At 39.8% G+C, this 20,058-nt stretch overlaps 1 protein-coding gene across 1 annotated transcript; it reads right to left on the minus strand.

Moving 5' to 3' along the window:
- Positions 1 to 368: 368 nt before the first annotated feature.
- LOC120350322 lies at positions 369 to 13,605 on the minus strand. Its single transcript, XM_039422989.1, has 4 exons — positions 13,408 to 13,605; positions 11,880 to 12,074; positions 9,197 to 9,365; positions 369 to 551 (listed from the first exon to the last, which is right to left on the minus strand). The coding sequence occupies exons 1-4, from the start codon at positions 13,443 to 13,445 to the stop codon at positions 369 to 371; spliced, it is 585 nt and encodes a 194-aa protein (XP_039278923.1). The 5' UTR covers positions 13,446 to 13,605.
- Positions 13,606 to 20,058: the final 6,453 nt, after the last annotated feature.

Consider the following 20,058-nt stretch of genomic DNA (forward strand, 5'->3'; position numbering starts at 1 on the left):
GATTAAGTTCAATTTCCTCTCAACCATTCAACTCTGAAACATTTTCAGCACCAATGGAATAGCGGGGATAATATTCCACATCAAGATCTTTGATTTAATTTGAAATTTGAGAAACACGTAATTTTACACAATCTGGCAACGCTGATGTATTGTTGCTAATCGAAATATGTTTCATTTCATCTTTAATGATTATCTTCCCACTTCACAGTGGTCTTTCACTGTTCTAAATAAAACTCATTCCATTGAACAATAAAGTGAACCGTATTAAGCCTTATAAAAATATACTTAATTACCGGTTCAAATAATATAAATAAATTACTAATATACTATACTATAAACTACTAATACTATAATACTAATGGACTATTTTACTTACCAAAATCATGTCGTTCTAATAGATAAAATTTGAAGAATCCGACTTCTTTGAAAATCACACTAACTCCATTAGTTATATTAATGGAATGTATCAGAATGATGTCATCTTCTGGTTCAATGCTTTTTATTGGCACTCTTCCAATAACTAGATTGACTACACGGTAGATCGGATCATGCTAATGCAACAAATAGGAAATTTCTGTATCATCTAACACAATCACGTATTAAAGTGCATTCATTTATAGTAAGGGTGTGGGCCTATCGCACAGAGCGGTCAGTGTTAAGATAGGTTTAAGATCCTACGCTATGCTGCAATATGTCTTCAGAAGACGTAGCAATCTTATCTCCAATATTGTAAGCTACGTTAAGCTGGTGTGAGCGGGACAGATTCGTAGCTTGGACTGGGTGATAGGACGGCTACGTCTTTCAAAGATGTATTTCAGCTTAGCGTAGCTGAGTGTGTAATGAGGATAATAGTTTATATCTATAGCTATGCTCACCTTGTGATTCGGGTCTACTTGCATGTACAATAAAAGTTGAAAATCAAGGTTGTTTATTTTGTTCATTAACACTTGAAAATGACTAAACATGTTGTGTCAGAATATATTGAAAGGGTGATATGACTTTTACTTTCTATTTTATAGTCATGTTCACCTAGTCATTCAGGTTTACAATATTATCCCTCATGGGCCATTAATGCCTGGCTAGTGGTGGAAAGGGGGTCTCTGTCTCTGAAAGCATGTTGGTGGCCCCGAAAGGGGCTGGTGGGTTTTGGTGTTGTTAGTAGAGGCCGAGCAGGATGGCAGCAGCCCACTTTCATGCACTCCTATGGTCCTGGCCGTCACCGGGCACGTAGGTCGTTTTGACTGGTCTGAGGTGTAGTGCTGCTGCCGCCACTCCTTGATAGGCGTCTTGAGCGGCAAGAGGGGGTGGCCGATAATTCCGACGTCGCTTTGTATGTTCAACACTAACCCCCCCCTGCCATGGTAGGAGTGAGGTGTCACAAAGTGAATTTTGTGACAAATGGAGAATTGTCATTCAGCATATAATTTAGTGAATTCATTTTACTTTAGTAGAGGAATAGGGTCAACAGTTGGATTTATTTTGTACATCATCATCATCGCCAACAGCCCCTGTAAATCATCAGCAGCGGATTCATCTGAACCAGAAAATTTCAGATCTTGTTACTAGTTTGAAAGTTATGGTATCTAACATAGCAGCAGCAGCAGCTGTATCATCTGAGCAATAAGCGGCTACTGGGTTGAGACGTAATCGTTCTTCATAAAATTTCTGGAATAGAAAGATTGTTTACCGGCCAATTTATTATAGTAATTAGCAGTATGATCATAATGGGTAGACCCTTAGCATCAAGATCATCTGAATCATGCCCTGTAAAATGACTGGTGGTGTAATAGTCTTCTGAGACTCTATTACTTTACTATTGGTCGGTAGAATAAGACTGTATTACTCTACTATTGGTCGGTAATCTCTTTCCCCCTGGCCTCCCAATTTTCCGCGACCCTGTACTGCTTCAAGGAGACCCGGGATAGGGTCAGTTTAGCAGTAGTGGAGCATGTGAATGGGTCGCAATCTCCTCTGCTTACGTCATTCCCGGTACTATTTTATTACTAGGGAATTATTCTATTTTTTGTGTTAGAATAGAATATTGTAGGGCGAGTTCTGGACAACTTGAAGTTGGATTTTCCTTGGGGATTTTCTTTCTTGATAGTTATTTCTCCCAACTCCTATCACTGGGGATGAGCAAGTTATACTTGGTTTAGAAACCTGGAGGGATCTTAAGTTTGTGCTACAAACAGTTAAATGGGAAATTTAACTGGGCTCTTTTCAGTTCAATAATGGTAGGTTCTGCATCATTCGCGGATTGTAATGGGTTATTTTAGAGTACTTAATTTATAGTCTCTACTCTGTCACTTCACACATTTTTATTATAATACGGAATTGAGAATCGGTTTGTATTTCTCTGTATTTGGATCCACGGTGATTCAGGTAACTGTATGTTAGGACTGGTCGCTTATATGCGTTTCCTTCTCTGTAGTAGGGTGGCCTTAAATTCAAAGAGTAAATTTCCCTTGCTCAGTTATCATACTGTAGAGTGACCCCTGCATTTATCTTTGCTTAGCAGTTTTGGACTAGCTATAATTCCTAGTAGGAAAATCCTAATCCTTTTCCTAGAGAACTCGAGTGCAGCTTGAGTTCATACCTGTCAAAGTTAACAGACTGCGACGTCCTTTCTCTTTCTCTCTCTTATGTCGGCGATGTCCTCAAGCAGGCGGTCTCTCATTCCCCGATCAGCTCAAAATCACTCACGTCAATGCCCAATCACTCCTTTGTCACATAGATGAGTTCAGATGCACTTTTGGTGATTGTGTTTCCGACATTATACTTGTTTCTGAGTCTTGGCTTAAGCCTGTCATCCCGAATCAACTTGTTGCACTTGATGACTACATGCTCATTCGTAATGACCGCTTGCACAAAAATGGCGGCAGGGTTGCCGCGCACATTAAATGTGCTCTGCTCCCTGTACATAAACTTTCGTCCGATAATTCTCATGCATCAAGGCCTGAATATATGTTTTTTGAAATTAAGAGCAATGGCGTCAAAATGTTGATCGCGGTATGCTACAGGCCGCCTCACATTGGCTTCATGTCTGAGTTTGAGGAGGCACTTTAAGAGCTGATGGTGCCCTATGAACATGTGGCTATCATGGGTGACTTTAATACATACTTACTTGGACCTGACACTTATGACAAGGTGCAACTGACTACCATGTTCTTTGCGAATGGTATGACCCTGCTGCCTCTCCAAGCTACTCACCATACATCCACCTCGGACACGCTTTTAGATCTCGTAGCCGTCGCTGATAAAAAATCCGCTGTGAGCCATGGGCAGATCCCTTTCCCAGGACTTTCAGCACATGACTTGATCTACCTTGTTTACAACATTAAGCGACCTAAAACCTAAACCGAAAATTATTACCTACAGAGATTACAACAATATTAACCTTCTTATCTATTTGATGATACATTTGATCTTGATTTGCTGAGCATTTCCAATACTAATGATGTAAATCAAAATGTCGAACATAATAAATGACAATATCCTCTTCCTTTATGAAAAACACATCCCTCTTAAGACCCGCAGAGTAACCAGAGACCCAGCTCCATGGCTCACTGAGGAAATACGTCATTCGATGCGTGATTGTGATTATTGGTGTAAGAAGGCTAGGCAGTCTAAGATTCCTGATGATTTTAATCGTTACAAGCGCTTACGAAACTCGTGTAAGCAAATGATCAGGAACGCAAATGCTGGCTTCTATCAGAATTTGATATCATCTAAGAGATCATCAACATCATCATTATGGCAAGTTCTAAGAGGGATTGGAGCCAGCAAAGAGAGGCAGCCACCGACCGTTGTTCACTCACTTGATGCTCTCAATGACTTTTTCACTGATATCCCTGTAGGTTTGGACCAAGCCCGTGCTTACTATAATTCCTTACCAGGAATCCGATCAAATGAAGACTTCTACTTTTCTGGAGTTATTGAGCAGGAGGTTTTTCTAGCTATTAGAAGAATAAAAAGTAATGCGGTTGGAGCTGATAGTATCCCTATCAAGTTTTTGAAAATCCTTCTTCCCATGATCCTTCCTTTCCTAACCCATCTAATTAACACCTCACTAATGACTTCAGTTTTTCCTGAAGACTGGAAACGCTCTATTGTTATTCCTCTCAACAAAATTCCTAACCCTCTCACTCCCTCAGATTATAGGCCTATCAGCTTATTGCCTGTCCTGTCAAAGGTACTGGAGATTATTGCTCACTCCCAAATGAGTCTGTACATTCATGACTCTGGTTTGATTAGCGATTTCCAGTCGGGGTTCCGTAGTGGTCACAGTACCACCTCGGCTCTGCTGAGAGTTGCTAATGATATCCGCGGGGCTATGGATGGTAGACAGTTAACTGTTCTAGTATTAATTGATTTTAGTAAGGCCTTTGATTCCATTTTTCACCCCACCCTCTTGTATAAACTTCGTAAATTGGGATTTTCAAACACCACTGTAGCATGGGTAAGGTCTTACTTGCATGGTCGGTGTCAGAGTGTGCGAGTGGAGGGTGTCTCTTCACAGTGACGCAATGTAGATAGAGGAGTGCCTCAGGGGTCGGTCTTGGGTCCTCTACTGTTCAGCATATACATAAACGACGTGACTTGTTCTCTACTAACCACCAGATATCATCTATATGCAGATGACCTGCAAATCTATAAACACTGTAATAAAAAAGATTTCAACACGACAGTAGATGAATGAATGATGAATTAGTACGTTTACTTGATTGGGCAGGTAATAATGGGCTAAAGGTAAATGAGACAAAGTCAAAGGCAATCGTGGTTGGTTATTCGAGACTACTGAACACACTTGACTTGACAGATGGACCGTATATTACAATCAATGGTGTACAATTAGAGTACAGCTCAGACGTGAAAAACTTGGGACTTACTATGACTAAGACCTTGGACTGGACAAACCATGTGACGTTGACATGCAATAGGGTGATTGCTGGGATCAAGACGTTGAAGAAGATTTCTGACATTATTCCTTTTCCAACAAAGGTTATGTTGGTGAAGACCTTGATTTTCCCGGTTTTCAACTATTGCAACATTGTAACTACTGACATGACTGTTTAACTACAACAGAGGATGCAGCGTGCGCATAACTACTGTGTCTGCTTCATCTTCAACCTCAGACATGACGACCATGTGACTGAATACTTTGACCGACTTGGACTCATGAAGCTACATGAATGTAGGTCATTTCATGCGGTTCTCTTTCTGCATAAAGTGTTAAAAACTCAGACACCCAAGTACATAGCTGAAGACTTTCACTTCTTGTGTGACATTGGTCGGGGTGGTACCCAGCATGGTTCCCATTTACTGGCTGTCCCAATTCATAGGACAGTCATGTTTAACAAGTCCTTTCTTGTGACGGCTTGTGGATTGTGGAACACATTGCCTGTTGAGCTGAGGCTAATTCAGGAACCTCGTCGGTTTGGCGCGGCTGTTTTCAGGTGGATCAGGGGTGGTGTGGGTGGCTGGACCTAGCAAATGGTTTATTGGTCAGTTTTTCTTTCTTTCTTCTTTTTCCCAAAACAATTCGATATTTATTATTTCTCTTTCTTCTTCTTCTTCTTCTTCTTCTTTTCTTCTTCTTCTTTCTTCTTCTTCTTCTTCTTCTTCTCTTCTCCTCCTTCTTCTTCTTTTTTCTTCTCTTCTTCTTCTTCTCTTATTCTTCTTCTCCTGCTCCTTCTTCTTTTCTTCTTCTTTTTCTTCTTTTTTTTTCTACTTCTACTTCTTCTTTTGTTACATTGTATTATTTTTCAGTTTTTATTCTTCAATTTCTATTCATATCTCAATTATAATTTAGGTTTCGTTATTTTTTTCACCTTGTTTGTAATATTGTATATATTTTTTCTGAATTTGATTTGTTTAATCTAGTAATTATTTAGCGTTGTATTGGAGGGTTGAGTGTAAGAGAGGGCCGGCTGCGCCCTAACTCCGCCCTCCTAGGTAAAAATAAAGGCAGCTATTCTATTCTATTCTATTCTATTCTTAACTTTTCCTATTCTAAAATCCTTCCAGTTATCAGGTACAGAATGAGAACTTCCCGGTCGAAGTCATCAGACTGCGACAAACTTCCTCTTTCTTTCTCCTAACACTTCCTGTTCTAAATTCCTTCCAGCTCTCAGGTACAGCTTGAGAACTTCCCGGTTGTACTCCGTCCTAAGTCTTTCTTCCATAACCCTTATTCTGGGCTTGCAGGTACAGCTTTGCTTGCCGTTAAATTGCAGTTGGTTCAGATTGCATACTACTTAACAATTCTAAAGTATTGAATACCACTAACACCCCCACAGTCTCCACCATACCTTTATCCCATAGCCCTCACTCTCAATCCCATAGTGGAACCTCTTTCCTGGCTCACAGATCCAGTCTGCCCGCCGTCAGCTTGCAGTTGGTTCAGATTGCATACTACCTTTATAAATATAATTAATCATAGGGATCTGATATCCGGATCCATATCCTTGGTTAGGGTTACCTCAATCTACCTTAACACCCACCCTGAATTCCAAGAGCTGAGGACCGAATCGGCCAGCAACGGCACAGGCACACACTCTTTCCTTCAAGTTGAATACCTCCCAACAGAAAAAGAGGGTAAAGAATCAGGATAGGGGGAGAAGTGTAGGTCCGGTATCTCCACCAGTCAGTACGGACACTGACCCCGACCCATACCCGGCTGTAGCTAGTCTGCATTGTAGCAATACTTCGCAAATATTAGATAACCTAGGGGGTGGAATAGGCATATCCAATACTCATCAATTTCATTATTTTGCATCACACCCTGAATATTGCAGTGGAAAACTTTGAATGACTCTTCTCTTAGATTATACATAACATGTTTGTTAACAACAGAGTTTGACTGAGTTGTGCTTCCATTATTTATAAAAAAAGTTTATCGGGTATGGAGATTCCACTAGAGTCATCAATTATTGTGTTAGCAGAATTATCATCGGACATTTTACACTCCTCAGTCGAGAATACAGTGTCCAAGCTAAAGTCAATCAGGGGAGAAGAATCTAGGGCATTTGAAACTGACTTAATCGATGATAACGATGAAGTACCAGCTGAGCTCACTGGAAGTGGAAAGTATTTTCTATCAATTTATGTTGGTAATTTCCAGGCAGGAGCTGGACTACAGGATACGGGAGACTTTGTTGAAGGGGGTGTAACCAGTGCTTCAATGTGGTGAATCTCAGGAGATTTCGGCACTTCACGGATTCCCGCTACTTGCTTCCCTGAGGGAGCCTGTGTCACCAATGCAGCAGGAGAGTAATCACTCACAGTCGTCCGCTTCAAGTATGCTGTCAATTGTTTTGTGAGAAGTCTTTTACCGCGTTCATAAAAATGTAAGTCATGTTTCATTGAATGACTTCTCTGAAGGAAGGCGTTGATGTCCAAGTAGTGAAATCTCGCTACTCCGTCATAGTTGTGCACCATTCGAGCTAGGTGAGAGTTGAAGTAGTGTATGTCATCGTTGCGAGTAGGCTCATTATATTGGCACGGCACACCACACACAATAATTATGTTTGTATTAAGATTGAGTTGGAGAGGACAATCCATTCCTTGTAGAAGGGTCAATCGGAATGACTCATTCATGTGAAGATCATTTGTGCCAGCTAAAATGATGATAGTATCGTCAACAGAAAAGTCAAGAACGAACTGCAGTCCATCTTGGATAATATGTTTCAGCTTGGCACCAGACTTGGTGTAGACAAATATTTCGAATTCGTCACTCAAATGCTGCAAGTATCTGCTCAACTGTTTACCGTGACTATCAGACAAAACAGTCAATCTCACTGATTTTTGAAGAAGTTTTTTCAAGTTCATTCACAAATGTATCAGATTCATGAACTTGTGCCTTCATTATAATTTTTCTCGATGTAGATGAGGGTGATAATGAAACATTCGGGGAGGAACTAGAAAATCGATTATTTACGCTAACAGAACTAGTCTCATAAAAGGGTAGCCCTCACTGTACTTCTAGGCGTTATGAAATCATCATGACCTGTGGAATAAGACGAACTTTTAATTTTTTTAATCTCAACTCACTTTCCAATTTCGAGATTTTCTCTGAAGCAATTTGTGCATTATGATCTGATAGCTTTATGATAGCATCTTTGGAAGAAATTTCTGCCTTTGAATCGTCAATAATATTGAACATTGAGTTTAGCTTTAAATTTAGTTCTCTGCTTTCTCTTCATTAGATAAAGAGATGTCATAGCATAGTGTTCTTTCCCTCTTTCCATCTTCCAGTCTCTTTTTCAAATGAGAATTTCTGGTTGCAATATCAGACAGAATTCTTGGAGATCGCTATTTACCATCAGACAGGCATCCAAACGATTCAGTGTATTTACAAGATGGGGAACAGCATCTATGATTACATCACTTAAGTGCTGAGAAGTTATAACACTAAGTGCACCATGAATTCCCATAGCTAAATCAAACACTTGTTCGTGCATTAATCCCTCGCCTAGATGCATTCACTCTTCGGAGGTTTGCTTAGTTAGATCATTCCGTGTTCGCCTGGTGAGTATTTCAAATTCGAGACAAGAAGCAATGATAAAAGCAATTAATAGAAGGAATGGGTAACGAAGGAAAAAAGGAATGCGCCAAGAGAGCTTTCGTGGCAGGTGGTGATAAGGAAGCTCCTGAGAATGATAGGTTTCGAAAAGGGTTATTGTGATTGGTAGGATGATAATGATAATTGTACTGCGAAATGTTTTCCAATCAAAGATAACTGGATGATAAGTGATGAAAAAGTATTTGAAAAGTTCATAGATGACAGACAGTAAGTAAGCGCGAAACTCCTAATTTTAAATTTGGCGGTACGGAAGAATGACGGCTACTAACTGCCAAGCTCTAGATTTAGCGTCAGCGGTTGCCATGGCAATGAGGCACGTGCAGACCGAACAGCTGAGTTGGGAGTACAAATAAACAAGATGATAGACAGTCAAACAGGGGAACAGGCAGTCGTTTGAGCCGGTCTCACCGTGCGTATCACTCAATGAAATGCTAACCCCAAAGTGGCCTCTATCCCAGTATATTATTATTTTTAGTATGTATGATGTTTTATTTTTATAAATCTCTGTATTTGTGGATAGATAAGAATAGGGACAGCTTCCAATTATGTTTGCAATACTTTTGGCCTATGTAAGCATGAGAATAAATAATGAAATACAGTATGCCTACTCACATTATTTTTACAAAGCCAGACTTCGCGGTTTGCCACCGTAAACATTCTTGGGAAATCCTCAGCAGTGACTTTTGCATAAATACTTTTATCCGAGTTTGTAAGGTTGTGCTTTACAGAACACTCTGGCGTGAATATATGAGGAAAGTCAAGGCCATACTCTCTTCTGCAACTGTTACAACAAACAGAAATTCAAATGTATTTGTCGATAACATATTTATTCAATTTTTTCAAAATCTACCATTTCAAGACAAATGTCAAATTTGTTTGAACATTACACTCATAGTTTTATTAGCTGAAGACAAATTACCTTTAACCTCCCAGTCTAAATTGTATGCATGAATAGTAAGACTTGGAATTGTCACAACCACTTATTTGAAAAAAATGTACCGTAGTCGATAGTATAGACTATGCCAGAAGTTTGTTCCTGATCCACGGCTCCCTTTGAGTACAGACATGGCTTGACGGCGCACCTAGTATAATTTATTTTTTTTGCATTGCATTATTTATTATAATCAAACTATTAGTTTATATTCTTAATAGTTATTTCTTATACCTCTATAGAAATTTTATGACATGAATATGAATGAAGTGCTTACTTGAAAAATGTTACACTTAGCAAACCATGATAAGCAAACCATGGCAGCAGTAATGAGCAATGTCTGATCTAATGGGAGGAATGGGCTTGTTCGACTTTTTTAGTTCCTTGTACCTGGAGTTCATTCCTCAAACTGTTTGGCCAAAGCATAAGTCTTCTTGAATGCTTTAACTTACATGTCAATTGAAAAATATACATATTGTTCCCCTGCAAACACTTGTTTAGGATGTTCAAACGTTGAAAAATATCTGTTAGGAACACTGCAAGAACATTATTGTCTTTGATTAGAAATATGTGGATTTCTTGCCTCAGTTGAAATACTCTTAGCAGAGAATCGCCCAGAGATAGCCATGGCGCACTGCTATAGTACAAAAGCAATGAGTGTTGCGCACCTGTCTCATCACACAGTTTATGAAAAAAATCGGGCCTCCATTGGTCTGGTTAAAAAGATTAATAATAAAAATTGTATCACAATTTTCATAACTGCACTAAACTCTGGACTTAATTTTGCTGCTGCTAGTGCTTCTCGATGTAAATACAGTGTGTCCAAAGAGCGTTTGGGGCTTTTGACCAAATGCGAGATTGCAGTCCTTGGTAGTGGCCCGACATTGACCGGCCTCCATCAGTACACACCCCAACAGTCTTCCCAGTTGATATCATTCTCTGAAATAAAACTGTCAGAAGGTAGTTTGGTTGCCTAGCCGCAGAGCCAGAGCCGCCCGGCGCACGCACAGACTGATCCGCACTGTTTTGTAGTGTGACTCTATGATAGACAATGGCGGCGCACCTGGCACGAGCTCGCGGCGCCCCCCGGCCGCAGTTTGGGAGCCTCTGGATTATGCGCAAGGCGCAAATCGCTGTTTTCTTTGATATCGCTCAACAATCTCACGTTTCAATTGAGTCCAAACAGTTTTTCAAAAAGTCTCGAGATGGCACCACCAATCATTAAAACTTATTCTAAATTTTGACGTGACAACGTCTTATGAATTGGTTTGCCGGGTGACACTTCAAGAGACTGTGTTACGTTCTCACGTTATGCGCTCACAATGAGAGCGAGTGAGAGCGTTCGTTTCAGTTCACGGTCGTCTGGAAAGAGCACGAATAGGAGCAGTGGCGAGCAATGCAGCAGCAACCCGAAGGCATTCACCTGGAGAGAGAGTGAAACGGAGCAATCTCCTGCGACTGCGCCACTACTTAGTGAATAGGCTATGTGAATAAGTATAAGTGAATAGGTATAAGTTTAGTGTAAGTATAATAGGTATAAGTGAATAGGTTATGTTGTAGTAATCACAATGTTGTGGTAGTTTTCAATCACAAAAGTAGTATAAATCGTTTCTCAGCCAATAATAATTTGTTTAACTTGAAAAAATGAGCGCGACTTGCTATGTAAAAAATTGAATCAAGCACAGTTAGCCCGCCTAAGAGCGAGAGAGACAGAGTGACTTTGTTGAGGATGTGTGAAGGTAAAAATAAAATTTTGTTAATATGAAATTCAGTGCGAGATTCTTTGTATAAATTAATGTTTTAAATATAATTCTTTGTATAAATAAATGTTTTAAATTGTTACTATTATTTCATCCTTCTTCCTACTATAGGAATGAATATTCACATTAAAATTATTTTACCACTCAAAGTCGTTGTCACATAAAACTTTCGCCCGTATACCAACTTTACAGGCAACTATGCAATTTTTGTCTCGATAAGCTTTTTTGAATGACTTGATAAAAACTGGAAAAACCTGCACATTTATTGCCGATAATCTTTGACACACAAACTGCGATCAATAACGTTTACAGAGATACTTTACAAAATGTCAAATATTAAATTCATATATCTATCGCAATGTCACCATCACTGGTAATCAGTAGGCTTCAAAAAGCACAATAGTTCTGAAACCATTTGAAACAAGCACTCTACGGTACCTAAATCATCAAAATTGGATCTGTGTAGATTCTGAAAACTCTCAATTGGAATAGTCGTTTTAAATATGTTAGTCCATATTATCTCTGAGTAACGACCAGTGCTCAAAGAGCATAATGTTGACATACCCAAAAAAATCAAATATGAAATCAAGTCCAGCCTACTTACATGTACTCATTTGTAGTTCTAGCTAGTCCACCTTCGAATTTTTTGTGCCATGTCGAACCGATCCTCAAATTCATCCCAGCTGGAGAAATATTGATCAATTTCCTAGGTTTATCGTTGGGTGTAAAAAGAAAGTCTTTGACTGCTCCCTCACTCCCGACTCGCATTGGTACGATAGAATGTGCATATTCCTTAAAACTGAAAATTTGATTCAAAATAAAATGAGAAATTCATCATTCAACATATAGTTAAGTCACGGGGTAGTGAAAAAGGGCCGTTTGGGGAATTAATTCCGAACATGCTAAATTTACTTACAATGATTCTGGAGTAGACCTATTGAATAGCTTATACAAGAAATTGACTTTCTAGCCCTGAAGCTTTTTACATAGTGCCCCAAAAACCTCAAATTTTCGGTTCATTTTCAAGTTTCCTTCGATTTTGCTAAATCAAGCCGACTGACAAAACAAATAACTATCTTATTTTTATAGATAATAAAATTTCAAAAGAAATGAAAATAGTCCGGATCTCTCTAACTTCATTGAGGGTAATTTGGAGTAATTTTTTAATCAACACTATATTATCTTCCGATTTCCACATCACCTCCATTATAAATTCCTTAAAATACATTAAAGAAACATTAAATACATATTTTAATTTTGAAAATTTAATGAAACTTTTTTGACTTACAATGCGTTTCATAAAGTTTTGAAAAAAGGAATTTATGATGCAGCACTTTGTATGTTTGAAATATAACCAGTGGAATCTCTTACCAAAATCAAATTTGAGCCTCAGACCCTTCAGGCCCCCTTATAGGATTGCACCAACCAAACTCCCCCGCCCCCAAGATCAGATGATCATATGGGCGTCATTGTTAGCTTGTGGTTCGAAACCCACCTAAAGAACGTTCACTCATCATCTCTCATCATCATTCATTCCGTTCATTTATTTATTCTTTATTCATTTATACAATATATTATACAGTATATTATCAAAATGATAGGGAGAGGAAAAATAAGGTAACCTTGTGCTATTCCTCTCCCAAATTTAGATAACACATAGTACGAAGTAGGTTAAGTCTTGAAGTTCTTCAATACACAAAATTTTCAGTCGTCAAGTAGATTTTCAAATTTAGATTCTTCAAAACTAAACATAGAATAAATATTTCACATGTTTATGACTAAAATAGGAAATATTCACATATTAAAAATATACATTTGAAGAATTACCGAAAAACAAACTTAATTCTGATACTCAAGCACAAAAGCTTCGAGCTTATTATGTGGTGATCCTCTCAGCAAAAAAATAATAATAAATATGAGTAGGTTTTGAAAATTAGAGTGGAATAAATTACTCAAATAGTCCGATCAAAATCCTCGTTCACATCGTGATATTAAGTTGAATTTTATCGTAGATTTTCAGTTTAGGATGATATTTAATTCAAGTGAGCAATCTAAAATAACAATCTAATCGGTAATAGCAATTTGAACTTGAAAATCATGGGATAGCAACATGAATATAAGATCCTACTCACCTAGGATTTGTTTGTGGTTTGGAATTGATTTGATCCATAGAAATTTCATCGATCAACTTAGAATCTGTAAATTAAATAAATCTATAAAGATCTAAATTATCAAGGCCCGGTTGCTTTTTCGAAAAGAAGACTTCTCTGATTGGTTCTCGTGAAATTGATCACGATTAAAATTTAACTGTGTTCGTGCACCGGCTTTAAGAATGATATTCTTAAGCACAGATATTATGATATTCTATTTACAGAATTATTCACTTCTGTATAATCTTTTTTCACTTTCCTTGCCCTATTACCATAGGTAAGGAAAGTATTGCTTTCCGAAAAAAATTAAGGTACCCCAATTTGTAAATTTCTATACGTTTCAAGTTCCCCTGAGTCCAAAAAAATGGTTTTTGGGTAGGCCTATTAGTCTGTATGTGTGTGTGTGTGTGTGTGTGTGTGTGTGTGTGTGTGTGTGTGTGTGTGTGTGTGTGTGTGTGTGTGTGTGTGTGTGTGTGTGTTTGCGTGTGTGTGTCTATGAGTGTATGTGCGTCTGTGTACACGATATCTCATCTCTCAATTAACGGAATGACTTGAAATTTGGAACTCAAGGTCCTTACAGTATAAGGATCCGACATGAACAATTTAGATCAAAATCAATTAAAGATGGCGGCTAAAATGGCGAAAATGTTGCCAAAAACAGGGTTTTTCGCAATTCTCTCGAAAACGGCTCCAACGATTTTGATCAAATTCATACCTAAATTAGTCATTGATAAGCTCTATCAACTGCCATAAGTCCCATATCTATGAAAATTTCAGGAGCTCCGCCCCATCTATGCAAAGTTTGATTTTAGATTCCCAATTATTAGGCTTCAGATACAATTTAAACAAAAATAAAATAATGTGATTATTTCAATTATTGCAAACTGTTGACAACTGTTGATTCTATTGAATCATTCACTATGAAGAGATAGCAGACCTCGTGTGTTTCCTGCGTTATTGTCCTCTAACCAGCTGGCTCAGATCTTTGAATAGTAGTAGATTTGAGATGCGCAGGAACACTAGCGTCAGGAGATAAATTTTCATAACGGCTAGGAAAGCTGTGTGTGTGCGCCACACCAGATTTTTTCTATTGGTCAATACTATAGCCATGTAGCCTAAAGACTAATGAGCTAATTTTTTCTATCCTAAAATACTAATTGAAAAATTGAACAGTGAATTTCTTATTAGTAACTTTTACTGCTATTGTTTAATCAATATGTACACATATTGACTGCACTATAGAAGCTAGATTCACTCAATCACTGCTCTGCTCTTCCACTGGACACTACTTGAACAAGCACTAGACTATTTCATACGGTTTCCCACTTTGAGCCTCTGCACCAACCCTCTATTATCTAGCAGCTGGATCGCCTCGACTTTGTCATGTTGGTGCAGTCGCCTCTCGTGCCTCTCCGCATCTCTGGATCTCTATGGACACCAGGTCGACGAGCAGGTCTCTTTGAAGATTGCTGTTCCTGTCATACCAAGGAGCACCCACAATGTTCCTTGCCACTTTGTTTTGAAAACGTTGTATGACATTGATGTTGCTGTCTTTGGTACAACCCCAAAGTTGTATACCATACTGGCTTTAATATCTGTTCGTACAGAAGTACTTTGTTTCGAATTGAAAGGATGGAGTTTCTTCCAATCAGCCAATACAGCTCATTATATTTGATTCCATGCTCTTCTCTCTTCATCTTGACATGGGCCTTCCAGCGAAGCTTTGTGTCCAAGGTCATACCTAGATACTTGGCATCATTAGCATATGGTACAAATTGGTTATTGATAGTTATTGGTATGGGCAGGTCCTTCTTATTGGTAAAATTGATTTGAATCGACTTTGTTTCATTCAATTTCATTCTCTGCTTTCTAGTCCAAAATTGAACTTTGTTGCTGGATCTCTGTAGTTTCTTTGTTGCAATATGAATATTACTGTCTACTGATAATATGGCTGTATCATCTGAAAAATTTGCTGTTGTATTATCATCAAGGCTGGAAATATCGCTGGTGTAGAGTAGGTAAAAAACTGGTCCCAGAACACTGCCTTGAGGAAGTCCTGCTTTAATTTCCTTCAAATCAGAATTTGATCTTTCATGCCTGACCCTAAAGTATCTGTCAGTCAGATAGGATTGTGATATATCTGTCTATTGCTCTGGTAGCACTTTTTCGAGCTTGAAAATAAGACCTACATGTCATACTTTATCAAAAGCTTGCCCTCTATATCAAGGAAAGCTGCTGAACAATCTTTTTTCTCTTCTAAGCACTTCTCTATTACATTTATAATCATTTGCACTTGGTCTATTGTTGAGTGTTTCACTCTGAAGCCAAATTGGTTATTTGGAATTATGTGCTGTCTCCCATTTATTGGTTTAGCCTACTCAGTAAAATCCTTTCAAACAACTCGGATAGGACCGGTAACAATGATATTAGCCTATATGATGATACTTCTTGTGGCTCTTTACCTGGCTTCAGTAGCATTATAGCCTTTGCTTCTTTCCATATTCCTAGTACGAATTTTAGTCTGAAAGAATGTAACATTATTCATTGTTCCAATAATTGTGAATGATGAGGATTATGCAAATTATCATGAGAAGTCAGCCTGTATAACAATTTATTCGGCTGCTGTTACACTATAGTATAATTGAGACAGTTTGGCCATTGACTTTCACGCTTCTGATTGGCTAGCTCAAGCAATCACGTGGTACACATTAGCCATTAAGAATCCAAACAAACTTTAAAATCCTATCTTATTGCATTGCACAGCCATTTGCATATTTGAATTGATACCTCCATCGCGTTCGCTACCTTTCAGCCTGCCGCTCTGCTCTGCTCCCCACGCCATGCATCAACCAAATGAGTGGTTGACCCACCCGCCACCAGGGTGCGCCTCAGTCGCCGCCACCCATTCCTGCGTTTCTATTGGCTGAGCACGCCGGCCAATAGCAGCACAGGTGAACTCGGGGACTGGGAATAAAAGGGGGCTACTCAGCTACCCTCGATAGCACTTGCTCACTAGCAGCCTTCCACTGAAGAGCCAGAAGAGACCACCAGCCGAGACCACTACCAGAGACCACTACCAGCCGAGATCACTACCGAGACCAGGAGCAGAGCAGCGAGCAGGCCAATGAGGGAACCACGGCGAGACTAACCGCAACCTGAGGTGTCTTCCTTGTCTACTACCCAGCTGATGGCTAGGAGGAACCGAGCCGGCCGCCGAATCCAGAAGAGGGGGGCCCTACGTCGGCTTCGCCAGGTGGAGGAGAGGCTGAGGCTGTACACCGGACTGCGAACCATTGACTTGAGCCCCTGCCAGCCTGCTCTCGCACCAGACGGACCTGCCCGGGACCCTCGCACAGCGTGGTATCACACCAGTCAATGACTACTAAACATCTAGCCTGCCTTGGTCCCTTTTAGGGCCACCAGCAACAATCTTGGTCCCTTTTCAGGGCGACCAGCAACAAACTTGGCCTTTTTCAGGGCCACCAAAAGCCATTTTTTTTTTCAGACAGTGGTAACAAACCTCTTGCTCGACCCGACTGACTAGCCCAATTGATGAACGAGCCACACCTTCTGCCATATCAATTATTGGCGCCTGCCAACGTGGGGCCACTCACTGTATGGAGATACAGTAACCCGTTACCACTGTCAAAACTTTTTTTTCAAACAAAATGTCAACCTAAATTTTCAACTAAATGTATGTCTTAAATTTTTCATCTAAATGTATGTCTTGAATTTTTCACACAAAAAAATTCAAACTTATTTTCTTTCAACAAAATGTGTCTCTGAATCTTTCAATTCAGAATACCTGTCTGGGAACAGGCAATTTCCCAGTGGCGCCCATAACACCTGAACATGGTAGCGACTAGAACCAGAGCCGGAGACAGTGGAGATACGACCACCGAAGATTCGATGCAGTCAACCAGCCAGCACACCAAGTCTACATTCGCCGGCTGGCCTGCACAGACCACCGGTCAAACCGACAGCAGCACGACGCAGCTGCCCGCTTCCACCAGCAAAACCTGGGCAACGCAGCCACCCGCCTTCACCAGCGAGCCCGCTCGACCAACCACCCTGCAACCCAGCGCGCTGACCGTCAACCTGCCTGCTCCATCGTCAACCTCTAGTCACGCCACTACCGCAACCAGCAACATGGCCAACTTACCGGCTCCAGCCGTCAGCTACACCGGCAACCTCAGCCAGCTGACCAGCATAGCGACCCTGCTACTGTTCTTCCGCGGCAAGTTCCATGAAGACCCTATCACCTTCATGCGACAGTGCACCGAGCTGCTACAGGGTCACCACATTCCCAGCTATACCTGGGTCATGCTTCTAAAAGTGCAACTACAAGACGATGCCGCCGCCTGGTGGAGAGACTACGGAGAATTCGTCACCACCTGGGAACAGTTCCGTGACCGACTTCAGGCCCGTTTCTCGGGAGCCCATAAAATCGCAGCCGCTCACACGGAATTTTATGGCACCACCCTCAAACCGAACCAGCCAGTGGAGCGATTCATCCGTCAGGAGCTCCAACTACAGCAGCGCTTAGGAACCAACCTGGCTGAAGACGAGGTGATCGCCCTGCTCATCGGTCAGCTGAGTTCTGAGCTTCGCACCCTAGTTCGAGCTGCTCGTCCCATGAACTATGAAGAGCTGATCATGATCTCCAACGACCTGGAAACCGACCTCAACAGTCGAACAAAATATAAGCCGCCTCAACCTACGGCATCCGCAGGGCCACCCCTGCGAGAGCTGCCGCCGAGGTTCAACTACAACCAGCTTCCTCAGTGTCATTACTGCCCGGCCAAGCATTTTCATTGCGACTGCCCAGAACTCTCGAAGAAACGGCAGGGAAACGGCGATACTGGAGAGACTCGGACTCCACCCCTCCAGCACGGAAAGTAGGAGTCCACTACACTAACGATGAGGTGCAAGACCCGTGGCGCCAGCCTCACAGGTCACCACCCCAACTACAAGCGATAACCGTCACCGAACCAGCCAGCCAGTCATTCCTTGGTCACGCCACCATGGATCCTGCCAGCTTCACCAAGCCTCCTTCCAACATCACCAAAGACCCCTCGCTCTTCTCGGCTGACGGAGACTCTCCACGGTACCTAGCAGCCGCACCTCCACGGGCTATCAAGAATGACCCAGTACCAGTCGTCACCCGGGTCACCGTCTCACAACAGCAACCTGTGCCGGGCACTCTTTTTAATTCAGGCCCTTTCCAAGTTATAATAGTACATTTAATATGCAATAGACTAGAGCCATTATTGTAAGTGAGTTAGCGAAATGAATTATTTTCTCTCTCTATTATGAACGGTCATGACTTCGAGTTTCCCATGATAGATATTTAAAAATTGTGGCTCCGAGTCGTCGAGGAATGTAGATTATGGAATTATCTCTAAAACTTAGCCTTCTTGTCGCGACATAAAGTGCGATAAGTTGGAAAACAGCAAGCATTGAAATTATAACAAACTACCGATTTTGCAGTTACTATTTGGTCCAAAGGCTCTAGAAGCCACGCAAACGATTGGTCAAATTGATTCCCTTCGCCCAATAGGAGACCTGTTTCTAAATACAGTAGTGAGGGGATTCCCCAGTCGAGAGACCAGATTACGTTTCGGACGACACTTTGCTGGGAGCACTACGAGAGTAAAGATGTAGTCATTATGTTTCCCCCTTTTGGGCAGGTTTACAAGTTTATATAATTAGTTAATGTAGGAGCTAGTTTTATTTTTATTAAAGTTTAAATTTTCTAGTAGTGCCATGTCCTGAAAGGTTTAATTGTGTTTCTTCATCATGTATGAATAATTGTATCTTCAAATAACTGCTAAGGTACATAAAATAAGGTTAAAATATAATTTAGGGAATTTAATTGATTGAAACTTCCATAAGAATATTGAATTAATTAAGCCTGTTATTTTTCAAGTTATAATATTGATTGAGAATAATCCTTTTGATTTTATTAGTGATGGAAGATAATTAAAAATTTTTTTTCTAAAGAAGTATAGAAAGTTTTCAGTTACGTTACATTTGAGTTATTGTTTCTGGAAATATATTATCGTAGAGTATTGCTGAAAGTCAGGAAGATAGCCTTTAAATTGGAATGAAATTTTAAGATTATGTTCATATTGAGTTTATGACATTTTATATTTTTCAGACTCTGTTTTCTTATGTCATTAAGGCTTTCAAATGATTCAGTAGATTTTTATGATAGAAATCTTAATAGACGAAGAAGAAAGTTTTTCTTTTCCATGAAATTAATATTAATAAATGTTGGCTAGCGCACAAGTTTCCAACAATACTAGCCGAGCTACTATATGAAAAATTATATTTGATTTCGCAAACCAAACGAAAAATATCATATAAGTTAGCATCATTTCAATCTGAATTATTCCTTTTCTAAGAGTATTATATCAATTTATATAAAAGTTAACATCATGATTAATGAAGTATTCATTTTCTAAAAGCATTATATTAATTTATTACGGGTGTTTTCATAAATGTTGCATTGTATATTAATGACACTCTGGCAAGTAAATTTGTTTTAAATCTGTTAAATTTTGAGAATGAAATCAGAATGTCAAGATAAAATCTAAATTGAATAACAGAATAAACTCCTGTTTTAGCTTT

This window comes from Nilaparvata lugens, chromosome 3 (genome assembly GCF_014356525.2).
Source record: "Nilaparvata lugens isolate BPH chromosome 3, ASM1435652v1, whole genome shotgun sequence".
NCBI classification, from domain to species: Eukaryota; Metazoa; Arthropoda; class Insecta; order Hemiptera; family Delphacidae; genus Nilaparvata; species Nilaparvata lugens.